Here is a 13,430-nt window from a genome sequence, read left to right as displayed (position 1 = left end):
TATAAGAATTGTCCAACTTTATTTATTTATTTTTATAAACATAAGTCAGATAATGTTACTTTCCGAAATTAAATCTGAGACTTGAAACGAAAAGATTGCAATAAAATTATTTGAGTTGTTTAGTTTTTTTTATTAAGGGGTTGGTTGATTCAAATCTCAAAAATTCTATTTTAATATTTTAAAATTTATTTGGATTACTTGTTTTTAAAAATTGTTTGGTAAAATTATTTTTAATATTATATTTTTTAAAATTTTTAAAATAAAATAAATAAATAGTGTTTTACTTTTCATTTTTCTGTTTTTTTAATTTTCTAATAAAAAATTATTTTAAAAATTAGAGTTGTCCAATAGATTTTTTTTAAATTTTCTTTTTTAAAACAGTTTTCTAAAATTTATTTATAAAATAGTTTTTAAAAACTAAAAAGTAAAATACAATCAAACAAACTCAATTCTCTAAAAAATTTAATTACTTAATTTAAAAACACTTTTAAATTTTTAATAAACACTTAAATTTTGTGTGTTAATCCGGATGTAAAAGGAACAGAGGACTTTGAAAGAAATAAAAAAGGAAGAAATTAAATGAATTGAGAGTTATGGGAAGAGAGGGTTTTGAGGGGTGTTTTTTATCCGTAATACAAAATTCTTTTATTTTCAGGAACTCAAAAATTGTATTGGAGGGTTTTTGAAGACATAGACAAATTCTTCATATCATTTTCATGATACTATAATACGTTATAAATTAAATTTATATGAATCATAAATATTCTCTTATCATTATCTACAAAATCGTTCTTAAAATTTTTTTTTTCTTCTTTATTTATCTATTTTTTTCTCCCTCCAAAGTCATCTCTTTCACTCCCCCTAAACTCTAAATAAATTTTATGGTATGTTTGTGAGTAAAAGGGGCCTTGAGGGTGTTCCAAAGGTGCAGCCGATAGGGCCCCAAAATTTTAGGTACACCAAATAAATATTTTTACGAAGTAGTTATATATATTGATTGAAATTAATGTATCTTTAACTTTTATTGTCTCCACGGACAATCATAGTTCAAAAGAACTATTGTACTATACCATAAATAGTAAACTCCAATTGAAGTTAAACCACTCTAAGAATTTTCACTTGAAACTAAACCACTCAAAAAATTTCTCCTACATGCCTAAAACTATGCTAAAAAATATGGTGCAACTTCCATGTTAGCTTTCTCTGAAAATTCTTCAGCAACTGACATAATTTTACAACACATTTTACATCAACTTCAACTAATGTCAATGTGATAATCAACAATTTGTGTAATGATGATTGTATCAACACCTTTGACTTGAATTTTACTCAAGTCAAAATTGTTTCTTCCATCAAATTTCTCTAAGCTAAACTTCACAACAAATCTTGACACATTGTAACTGTACACCAGATAGGTTCGTAGGAAACAGAGGTGGACAACAAATGACTACTTAATAGTCAAAGTTTTCTTTAGCTAGAATGTTGCCTAAACAATACTTCTTTAGTATAACTTTTATTTGATGTGGAAGATTAGACAAAGCTGCAATCACATAGCATACTAAAAATTCTATTTCCTAGATCGAACCAAAAGCTCTGACACCAGATGTTGTGGAAAAAAAAACAGAGAAATTTAAATAACAATCAAAAAATAAGAATATAACATCGAAATTCAAAAACCACGACTGTTGTCTAATGACAACCAAAGAACAATACTATGTGAAAATTATCACAACACATAGACTTCTCTCAAACTCTTCATGACCACATTACACCTATACCCTCCAAAGCAAATATTTAAACTACATTTCGTAATACTCTAACACAATAGTAGAAGAGAAAAAAAAAACAAAATCAAATACAATCTTAAAGTGTTTTTGACTAGTGCAATTTGTAATGAAGAACTAGAATCATATATATAGCATATAGCTCTCTCTTCATTTACAATTCAATAAATACTGCAAGTTATTTTTTGGTTTGTAGAAGAAATAATAAAGAAACTCGTACTCAATTTTGAGATCCTAAATTTGAACCTGATAGATAATATCCAACATAATAATATAAGCATTTGCTAAATGAAATAGACCTTATGAATAATACTACAAATTCTTTTACTTAATTACAAGTTCTTCAAGATTAGAAGGATTGATAATGATTAAAAAAAAAATGGAAGTAAAGTTACTCTAAAAAAAATACTTCTTCCATCTCAAATGAATATTATTTTAATAAAAAAATTATTTTTAAATGAATATCATTCTTAATTTTTAATATAATTTTAATAATTTTTTTTACAGTATCCTTTAATTATTACTATTTACATAATTTTTAAAATAATATTATAATTTACATTAATAATAGTAAAAATACATCGATAATTAAGATTGATAGTAAGATAAAATGATTTTTTTTTTCTTTAACTATTACATTTATTAATATATTTACAAAATGTTAATTGAGAAGACTTACCGTAGACAGAGGATTTACTTGAAGCAAAGTAGCTATGTTTGAGATCCATAAAATCCATTGATTTCACATCCATATAGACACTTGGATCCTCTCAATGTCACTAAAATAGAGCAATTGATCATACACATGTAAACTAGCTAATAGGGAGTTGCCAAGTTTCATATATTCAATGGATTCATCCATCTTGGAACTTGGTGGTAATCTAGAGGAGCACCATGTTATGGTCCTCGTGATTCTTCTCTATTGAACTCTCATTTAAAAGTCATACATGAAATATCGATTTAGATTTAGTTTTAGTTTTAGTTTTTTTTACTCAAATTAAATTAACTTATTATTATCGATTAAATTCAAAACACAATTAGGCGACATGAAAATCATTTGTAAGGAGCATAAGAGATAGATATCATTTGTCGCCTAGCGAACCCAATCTAAAAAATAATTGTTACTTTTAAGAATAGTTCTACAATAATTTATACATATTCTAATCAAGTGAGTTTGTCTAAATGAATATCACCAACATTATTTTACAAAAGAAAATATATAATAAAACATAAAAATATCAAATTACCATTAAGATAAAAATTTAAAAGGCATATCAATATATTGTCTAACTCAACATAGACACATCAACAACAACAAAAAATTAGCATACTATCGAGGAAGAAATTGAGACATAGACAAGTCATTGATCGAACAAGTTGTAGTGTTATTGATATAATGACTAGAACTTGAATCTTGTTGAATAGCTATTGCATCCATTTGGCCATGGAAGAAAAATGCAGATTCCTTAGGAGTTGGCAATTCAATAAAGTCATTGTTAAGATATGAAACAATGGTTGCCATTGATGGTCTAGTTTCAGGGAGTTGTTGAACACACAATAAACCAATTTGAATGCATTTAATTATTTCAATTTCAGAAAATCTTTCTTTAATATTTGGGTCTAGTATGCTTAAAGGTATTTGATCCCTCCATTGTCTCCAAACCTGAAACAATTGGAAAATAAATTAATTTTTTTTTCACTTTGTATTTGAAAATTGTAAGTAAACATTGTATTTAAGACATATGCATTAAAGGAAAATACACAAATAGTTAGATATGTTTACTAACATATTTCAGGAGGCTATCACCGATAGTTGATTCATAAGAACATACATTCTTCTTTGCAGTAATAATTTCTAAAACCATGACTCCAAAACTATAAACATCTGATTTGTCAGAAAATTGTCCGAACATTGCATATTCTGGAGACATATAGCCCCTATAAAATAAATTTTGAAAAAAAGTATCAACGTGAATTTAGTTATATAAAGAAAGAGAATAAAAGATAAGGGTGAAATTTTAAAACTTACAACGTTCCAACGATTCTATTTGTATTTTCCTTATCTTGGTTTAATTCAACAATTCTAGCAAGACCAAAATCAGATATTTTTGGAATCATATTTTCATCTAATAGAATATTACTAGGTTTAAGATCACGATGAATGACTTTAAGTCGAGAATGCTCATGTAAATAAAGAATTCCTTGAGCAATTCCTCTTATAATGTTGTATCGTTGGAACCAACTTAAAAACATTGGACCTTGCTTGCCTGCAAAATTATTCAAGTGAGAAGTGTAAGAATGATGTATGTAAGCATTCAATAAAGTTTTACCAAATTTATGTAAAAATAATAAACATATTGTTGAAATTAATCAATGGCCGTTTAGTTTTAGTTTGTTTTGTTCTCTAGTATGAACTTTGTAAGGTTACAAGTCTGTTTGTGTTGTTTTTGGGCTTAGGCATACTTAGCCCATATGTACAAAGCCCAAATTATAGAAAGAAAATATTAAACAAAAAACACAAGTAAACGATTAACCAATTTCAACAAATTTGCATAAAATATATGATAAATACTAAATAAGGAGGAGTATAAGGTAACAAGTTTCAAACCAAATAAAAAGTGATCAAGGCTTTTATTCGGCACGTATTCATAGATAAGTATTTTCTCTTGTTCTTCAAGGCAAAAACCAATGAACGCCACTAGATTTCTATGTTGAAGTTTGGCTATCAACAAAACTTCATTCTTGAACTCATCTGCACCTTGCATAGAGCTTTTCGAGAGTCTTTTTACCGCTATCTGTCTTCCATCCAAAAGTATGCCCTAAAAATTATTCAGATCATTATATGTAAAATTTGAGAGCTAAAAAATTATGTTTGGCCAAATTTACCCACTTTGTAAACTTCTCCAAATCCACCCTTGCCAATGTAATTTTCATTTGAAAAGTTGTTGGTTGATGCTTCAATTAAAGCTAAATGAAATTGTAATGGCTCTAAAGCTGCACCTTCATGACCAACTAAATAAAAATGATTAATAAATTGTTAAATTGTGTATTGAAATTTTAACATATAAAAACAAGGGTTTGATAGATTTTATTTGTTTACAATACATACAGTTTTCTCCGAGAATAGTTTTAAAATTCCTTCTTGCTTGTCTCTTTAGTAAATAACAACCAACAAAGAAGAGTATCACTAAAACAAGTGTCAGCACAACAATCAAGATAATTGTTCGCGACCAGTTTCTCCTTTTTCCTGTTTAAAACAATCAACACATCTTATTCAAATGAAGTACTAGTAATGGATCACAAATGTTTCAAAATATTTTCCACAAGGAGTTTGTTCCAATCATAAATATTCATTGAATAGGTAAAACATTTGTTGCCAATTACACTATTAAAAGAATGTAATTAATAGGACATTTTAATAATTCTTGACTATTAAATCTTATTGGTAACAATCAATATTAAAATATAAATCCACTTAATTTGTTATCATAATCATGTACGTTATTTTTCTACATTATATAATGCATTATAGAATAAAAAATAATGATCACAATATCTAACATTAAACATTCAAACTAATCATTGTCGCTTTATGCTGCCATGAATGAAAAATTGTACTACTGGTGTAAGAGAAGAGGTTGTCGAACAAAAAGTGAAAAATTGGATGGAACATTTAGAAAGTCACAAGTCAAGTCACATTATAAATTTGTGCTTCAAAAAACATGGTATCCCCAAACATTTGCAAAATAAATATGGTTTTACTAATTGTGTCAAAATGTGTAATCATCAATATGATGATCAGTTCATTGATGATTCTCCCATTGATTCTGGAAAAATTAGGATCATAGTTGAACAACATAAAGCTTTTCATACGGCAATTAGTGAATCTCAACAACCTTCTTTTCCAAATGTTTATCATCTCACATCTTCATCAACCATCAAATCCAGAATTTCTCATTTTCCTTTCTTGTCCAATATTATGAATTCTAATTGTTGATTCCTAGAAATTGGAGTTATTGATCCTGTTTGTTATTGCAAAAATATGTTCATATTCTTACTTTCTACAAACAAGGTACGAGAAGCTATCAAAAACATATACTCTGATATTCAAAACTCCTCCCAAATCGTTCGATAAAAATCAAAGTTGTGGCATGCTAAACAAGACAACACATATGTAACCCAATCCTTTTTCTCCCCAACTTAGCATAAAGAATGACGGAGTGGGTAGTGGAGTTGTCCAAGTTTGATGTGTCATTTGAATACTACAAGACCCTCAAAGAGCAGTCACTCACTATTTTTCTAGCCTAAATGACCCATGCCACTACTCAACCAAGAACGACATGGATCTTGTTTGTAGATGATTCCATCAAAAATAAAGAAAGCAACACCAACTTGATTCTAGAAAAAGAAAAAAAGGTTTGGTCATTGAAATACCATCGAGCTTCTTGTTCCCCACGTCAAATAACCAAGCTCAATACAAAGTTTGTACAATGGGACTAACACTCGAGAACGACTCTCAACTTGTGGTTTCCCATATCAAAGGAGACTATTAATCCAAAGACCCATTCATGCAAAAATATTTGTCGATCGTCAAAAGAAAACTAAAAATATTTAATTATGTTAATGTGCTACATGTTACCAGGGAACAAAACACAGGGGAAAACATTTTATCAAAGATGGAAAGCACTATGACTTCTGGGAACTATAGATCAGTGGACCAAGAGACACTTGACATCCCTAATATCAACATTCCTAAAGCCATCACCAACACAAAAGTAGCTGAGAACAACAATTAATCCAGCTTCGTTTGTCTCAACCATTCCCTTTTAGACATGTTCTTTACAAATGGTACAAGAGCAACAAAGCATTATAACAAAGGAAGGCATACAAATAAAAATAAAAAGCAAGTAAATGTGATGCACGACAAATGAGGATTGCAAGATTACAAATGAGAATCTGCACCAAGACATTCGATAATGGTAGACGGGATCTTGAACTTTAGCAGCACTTTGATATGAACCCACCTTAGTCGTATAAAAATCTCGTCATGGCCCTCAAATTCGAAGGTAGCATTTTCAAAGGACTTCATGTATTTCTGCAGACACTCTAACACAGAAACATCTTAGGAACTTAAGTCTTTTAGCTTGAAAGTCACTTCATGGTGATTCTTTGAGAACTGACACAACAATACTTGGGAAATTGGTCAACAGACTCGGTCTCCTCGTAACCATCCTTTTCCCACAAGGTTTCTTCTACCTTGTTACGACGAGGATGCAACTGACAAAAAGATGGTGAGTTGCTAATGTCTGAGGATGGATAGAGTAGAACCTATTGTTAAATTTTTTGAGATAATCGTTGCACGACTCAAATATTTTATCCACCAACGTTTTCTTAAAAGAGATTAAGCCCTACTTCTCGTTGGATTTCTCATTTTACTGTTGAAAGGTGTATATGTTAAAGTAGATAGGAACGGTAGGCTTGGTGTGGAGATATTAATGTTCGTAGAGACGCCCTATTGTTTGGGTGATGTTGAGAAGGGGCCACATCCAAGTGATTAAGGACAACCACCTCAAAATATAAAAATAGAGGTGAACAATCATCTCGTTGAAAACTACCTCATGCATAGGAACGGAGAAAACACCGTACACGCTACAAATTTATCCGCCTACACTAGGCGTACAAACATCGTAGTCTTCAACCACTCTACTAATTCACGTTAGAAAAGGGGAAATAAGAACAACACCTTTCTACCTTAATGATCAACGACTCTACTAATTCACATAATGGATGACAATAACGGGTCTTTACAACACCTAGAAAAATAGCAATTGTCGAGGGTACCGTGTAGAAGCTGCTAGAGTCATTCTCACCACCGTTATGGAACTCTTATGTGAAGAAATAAGAGAGGGAAAATGTGGCCTTCTCCTACCTATGTGGGGGAGGAAGGCACAGGGCAACCACTAGAGGGGTCTTCAGCCACCATACCACTCAAAAAAGTAGAATTTTCAAACTCGATAACAAAAATATAAGGATGAATGAAAATGAGACCAAAAGGCAGAGTGGTGCCTGAAGTGGCATAAAGATAAAGTTTTTTTAGCGAAGTTTTTGGGGTAGCTTCGAGAAACATGACTCACTAGTAGTAGCCCTCAATTATAACAATTTATAATGATTTAGTAAATAAGACGATGAGTTATAGAGAAAATTACATAACAAGAAAGCCAAATAAGCAAACATGAGAGCCTTGACCCAATTTATAGGCATGGAACTCCAAAAGACCAACACTCTAGATCGCATACAACTACTAGACAGTCTCGATGGAACATGGAAAAAATTGAGAACCCCATGTTTCCATGAGAAATCATCACATACCAAATACCAAGCCATGTCGCAATCATAAAAGAGAAAACATCTAAATTAGATGGCTCACACGCCTACGTGTTGTCCTTTCAACTTTTCAACAACATCACCAACTTTCAAAGTTCTTGCGCCATGACCATGGCTTGATAGATGGACATACATGTCAAAACCAAATTGTGACACGAGGATCACCCATATATTGACATATTTTACCTCAATACATTCAAGAATTCTTCTTAGTAACTAAAAAACTCTGGATGCTTCAAACCCTCCACTTTGCACATTTGAAGTACATGCTTGAGGGGCAACTGTTGTTGACTGAACTATGACCCATTAAGCAAAACTCATTAGGCCTTACCCTAATCCAATAAGTGAAAAATTACTCATGTCGTTTAGGTGACGAACTTAGGTTCTCGTGTTGAATTCGCCCCTAGTTGATCATAATCGCTCAACAACAACCAAACGGTCATCAACTTTTTGTGTTGGATTCCTCGCAACAAAAAATCGTCACCACGTCATCATGCTACATGGAATATCTAAATAAAGGAGCATGTCTTCATCAACAAGATATGCATTATTCATTACCTCTCACTTCTACGAACTCCTACCGACTTAGACGTTGGTATGCCTACATATACCCCCACCGGAAGCGGAGCGATCGTCAAAAATTGTACGTCGTTGTCGCCGACCATCTCTGACTGCCTTGAATGGAACACTTTGGTTGCAAAAGAATTAATATCCAAACTAGTTCATAAAAACTATGTATTTTTTAATTTATTCTATGACAAATGTCATTATCACGAGTAGTATCATAGCACCATTCTCATCAGTGATTGGATAAACAAGGTTAATTAATAATTAAACTGATATCATTTGCATGGTTTATAAGTTATGATTATTATTTTTTAAATAATTTTTTATATTTATTTGTCGTCTTAAACTCCTATTTTCAATGAAAAGACTTTTCAATAATTTGAACTTCAATTGAGATATAAATAAAGTTTGACCTAAGATTATTTTAATTAAGATTCAAATTCAATTATTCATTTATATTTAAAATTTATTAAGTACTTGAACTCAAGTAAAATAATAAAGCTCATAATAATGTTCTATATGTTTTATATAAATAATTTTTTATATGAATCAAAAGGATTCCAATGATCAAGAATTTTAAATTGTCTAAAGTTTCAACAAAACAAAGTTTACTAGAATCAGATAACTTAGATAATCACAAAGCGGTTTGGTGATTTTAAATTCAACTTATCTTTCTAATAAGATTAACAATTAATTACTTTAATTATTAAATTATTTATAAAAAATAAAAAAAAATAAAAAACTAGAGTCAAATAACTTACCTGATGTAGAATGATTAATTATTGGTTTGCTAGCTTTGTCATTCTCTTTGTAAAATTGGAACAATTCAAACCTCAAATTGCAGCTTGGATAGAGAACTCTTCCACCTACACTTCCCAAATAAGGCCAAGCAATTCCATTTCCCATAATATCTCCCAAACAACCTTTGCAATCATCACTAGTCAAATCTTTTGTACATTGACCGAGTGTATAAAGTGTTTGTAAATCATTCAATTTGATTGATTTTGTTCCAAATCTCTCACCACTATCCCTTGCCATAATTGCCACTTTTGATAGTGCATTTGATATTTCAAAATTGAACAAGTTTCTCTCTTTATTTGGACTAGAGTCACTAGTCACATTCATCTCATAAAACACATGACTTTTGTCCACTATGGAAAAGAAATTCCAATATGAATATCTAATCATACAATGACTATACCAAATTATAGCCTCTTGAAATGAATGACACTTTGATTTTATTTGATATGTTGCATTTTGCACACATTGTTCACATAAAGGAAAAGCAACATCACCACGACACATGAAGAGGCCAAAAACTTTATTAGCCACATCAACTTTATAAAATAAGCTTTTAGTGGCATTAGAAGACAAGTAAGATAACAGGGTAGTGAGGTGAACTTTGAAAGTGTTGTTAAAAGTAATGGTTTTGTTACTAAAAGAACAATTGTGTGAAAGGTAAAAAGGATGTTCTAAAAACATTGAATCATCACTTGAATTTTTTGTTTGAGGAAATAGAATTTGTGATATAGGCTTTGATGAATCAATAGTTGAAAGATAAAAAGGATAAAATTCATACCTAATATTACAACTTGGATTTAAAACTCTACCTCCAATTCTTCCTTCACAACAAATTGGAAGTTCATCTATCAATCCACTTAGACATGTTCTACAATCATGTGGTGACAAATTTGGTGTGCATTGAGCTAAACAATAAAGGGTTTGAAATTTTGATATAGTATTTTCATTTGATGCAAATTTTGTGTCACCAAAAGATGCTTCATTTGCAGTTTTGTTCATTGTAGAAAACAATAAACTCATGAAATTTTTTATGTTTGAGACTTTGTCAGTGTTCAACAAGTAAATATTTGGGGTTGTTGTTGCCATAGTTGAGAAGATAAAGGTTGTTGAATACCAAGCCATGCATTCCTCATACCAAACAACACCTTCTTTTGACAAAGAACATTGCAAGGAAAGTCTTTGTGTTGCATTTACTATACATTGTTGACAAAGTTGAGAGGGAACATCACCTCTACACATGAACATGCCATAGATTGTATCAAAAGGGTTGTTTCCAATGAAAGTTGTGTTGTAGAATTTTGTATTTGTGTTGGTTGTGGCTTTGGATGATAAGGAAGATAGAAGGGTGTGAAGGTTTAACTGGAAGGATGTATTTGATGTGGTTCTATTGCTTGAGCAATATTGGTATATGAAAAAAGGGTCATCCCATGAATTAGTGGATGCAAAAGTTTTGAAAAAGATAACAAGGGTGAAGAGGTAAAGAATGTTTTGGAAATTAGTCATGGATATGGTGATGTTTGAGAGCATTCAATACTACAACTATGGCCCGTATGTGTTTAATTATTCACGTAGGCAATGTAAATTATAGCAAACTTTGGTTGAACTTCCTGTGAAAAAAATTGTTTTTTATTTTTATCCATTAACCTCCTTTAAAAACAAATTGATGTGGCTAATATAGTGTCACATGGAACCTCTTTTGATATTGCACGAAATATGTAATATGTTTTGTATGAAAAATCTTTTCTTTTGTGAAAAACTTTCTATTAGAAAATTATATATGATATATTTTATATAGAGAAATATTTTCTTTTGTGAGAATTTTATATCATAAACTTTTATTTACTATTCTATGTATATAACTAAATTGTAATACAATAACATATTTCTATATTATATCCTAATAATATATTTTTAAATTATATTCTTAAAATAAACAAAATAAGACAAATACATGACAAATCTTAAAAATATTTTAAATAGAAATATAAATTATATATCATAACATATCTTATTGTAAATTTTAAATTAAATTTAAAGATAAATTTAATTATAAGATCTTTTGAAGATATATAAATATATTATTCTCAACACTTCTCATTGACTAAATATCTTTTTTGAATGAGACTAAATCTTTAGTTTCTTTGTACCTTGTCGATGTGGTTTTTTTCACTTGCTTCTTTATTCTCCACATTGATTTAATATTGTGATGCTTCTTATCGTTGTATTCTTTTTTCTTACTCCATATCCTTTATGTAATTGAGTATGTTTCATGTAACACATGGGTTTGTAGGATATAAGTCACTGGTTATTGTAATACATGGATAGGTTATAAGTCATTGGATATCGTAATGCATGAACATAAAGATGTATTTGTTGGTTTTTGTTTGTTTTAAGTTCTACATCTTTATAAAACTCATAAAGAAGTAGTATTTGGTTATCGGTTACAAGACCTAAATCTTCCTCTAACACATGAAGATGTAGTCATTGGTTATACATCAAATTGTATTCTTTTTTTATAATCAAAAGGAAATTAATAGAGTACAAGAAATATTCAAACTCTTTTACAAAATATACAATTACATAATAGCAAAGCAATCTAACGGATTGACACATCAATTTGAGTATTATAATTTCGATGTCTTTCTTTGTCTTAACATAAACCAACAGCAAGATGTAACTTTAATCTAGGATAATAGGTTGTAGTACCTCAATTTTGTTCGGTCAATCAAAAATAATTCCAAAAGTAAGTAATAATATCTTTAATTCAATATTTTGCTACTATTGTTATAAAATCTAAAAAATCATTATTTTATAAATCTAGACCAAAATGATAAACCAAAAATATAATAAACAAATAACAAAATCTAATCAAATATAACAAAAACAAAATTTAAAAAAACAAACAATGAACTCTTTTTTTCTTATTGTTGCAATAGCGCCCTCTCCCTTGTTTTTAGCTTCATTTATTTCCTCGTTTATACTAATAAAGCTATCATCTTCACCATTAATATGATCAATCAAAAAGATGAATCACTTCTTTCTCTTTTATATGAGGTTGTTGGGTTTATGCTGCAAAACAATAAATAAAAAAAACTTCTTTCTCTTTTATATAAGGTTGTTGGGTTTATGCTGCAAAACAATAAATAAAAAAAACTAAAACTCCATTTTATTTCATGAACACAGAGATTCATTATTTTAGCCTATAAATTGAGATAAAAAATCAATAGAAATGAAGACAAGATTCTACACAAAACAAAAAAAAGAGGAAACAGTTAAAAAAATGTAAAAGAGAAATAACAAGCTTAACGTTTATCTCTCTGTACTCATTCATACACCATAACAACCATTTGAACTCCAAATAACTTTTTACTACCTCAAAAAAAAAAAAAAAAACATGTAAACAAACCAAAGAACTTTTGAGATGGGGGATTTTTTTAAAAATAAATAAATATGAAAGAAATCTCAACATACGTCAAATATAGCCATCGCCAACCACCACGGGGGCCCCTCTGTTGTTATGTCATTGGCGATTGACTCCTCCCCTACCACAAACCACCATCGCCATCATGACCCTCGCTCGCGGGCAACTCTAACATACCAGAGCACCATTCACGACAACACCTCGTTGATTTTTTTTTTCTTTCACTTTTTCTTCCTTTGCTCTTTGAAAATCATATTTATCTCTTTGTATCACAGTCGCAATACTCCCTCTTTGTCATTCATATTGATTCACTTTAGGGTTTTTCTTTTTCTAATTTTAGATTGTTATGCTTTTTTGAGTTGGGTGCGCAACTCAAACCCATTCACTCACTTTTTTTTTTTTTTATTATTCTTTGTCCAACAAAAAAAAAAAGAATGTTGTATTTATAGGTTCAATCCGATTTTAATCGTTCT

The 13,430-nt window shown here is 30.0% G+C and overlaps 1 protein-coding gene across 4 annotated transcripts; it reads right to left on the bottom strand.

The window, feature by feature from the left end:
• Positions 1-3,007: 3,007 nt before the first annotated feature.
• On the bottom strand, positions 3,008-11,184 carry LOC101505695 (cysteine-rich receptor-like protein kinase 19). 4 transcript variants are annotated; one of them, XM_073364659.1, is made up of 7 exons: positions 9,497-11,184; positions 4,894-5,031; positions 4,675-4,796; positions 4,393-4,579; positions 3,814-4,051; positions 3,572-3,722; positions 3,008-3,447 (listed from the first exon to the last, which is right to left on the bottom strand). In XM_073364659.1, exons 1-7 carry the CDS (start codon positions 11,061-11,063, stop codon positions 3,115-3,117), a joined length of 2,736 nt encoding a protein of 911 aa, XP_073220760.1. In that variant the 5' UTR covers positions 11,064-11,184; the 3' UTR covers positions 3,008-3,114. The 4 variants fall into 4 exon arrangements, with proteins under 4 accessions (XP_073220760.1, XP_027191280.1, XP_004506295.2 ...); XM_027335479.2 differs by having other exon boundaries at positions 3,617-3,722; positions 4,393-4,603; positions 9,497-11,183; XM_004506238.4 differs by having other exon boundaries at positions 4,393-4,603; positions 9,497-11,178.
• Positions 11,185-13,430: the final 2,246 nt, after the last annotated feature.

Source organism: Cicer arietinum, chromosome 8 (genome assembly GCF_000331145.2).
Source record: "Cicer arietinum cultivar CDC Frontier isolate Library 1 chromosome 8, Cicar.CDCFrontier_v2.0, whole genome shotgun sequence".
Classification (NCBI taxonomy): domain Eukaryota; kingdom Viridiplantae; phylum Streptophyta; class Magnoliopsida; order Fabales; family Fabaceae; genus Cicer; species Cicer arietinum.
This window is presented reverse-complemented; position numbering and strand designations above follow the sequence as displayed.

Bases quoted from the DNA above. Each gene is read 5' to 3' on its own strand.
- LOC101505695 (XM_004506238.4), bottom strand. From the start codon at position 11,063: ATGCTCTCAAACATCACCATATCCATGACTAATTTCCAAAACATTCTT. The intron at 5,032-9,496 runs GTAAGTTATTTG...TGTTTTAAACAG, and splicing joins AATTAATCATTCTACATCAG to GAAAAAGGAGAAACTGGTCG. The intron at 4,604-4,674 runs GTGGGTAAATTT...AATAATTTTTAG, and splicing joins GATTTGGAGAAGTTTACAAA to GGCATACTTTTGGATGGAAG.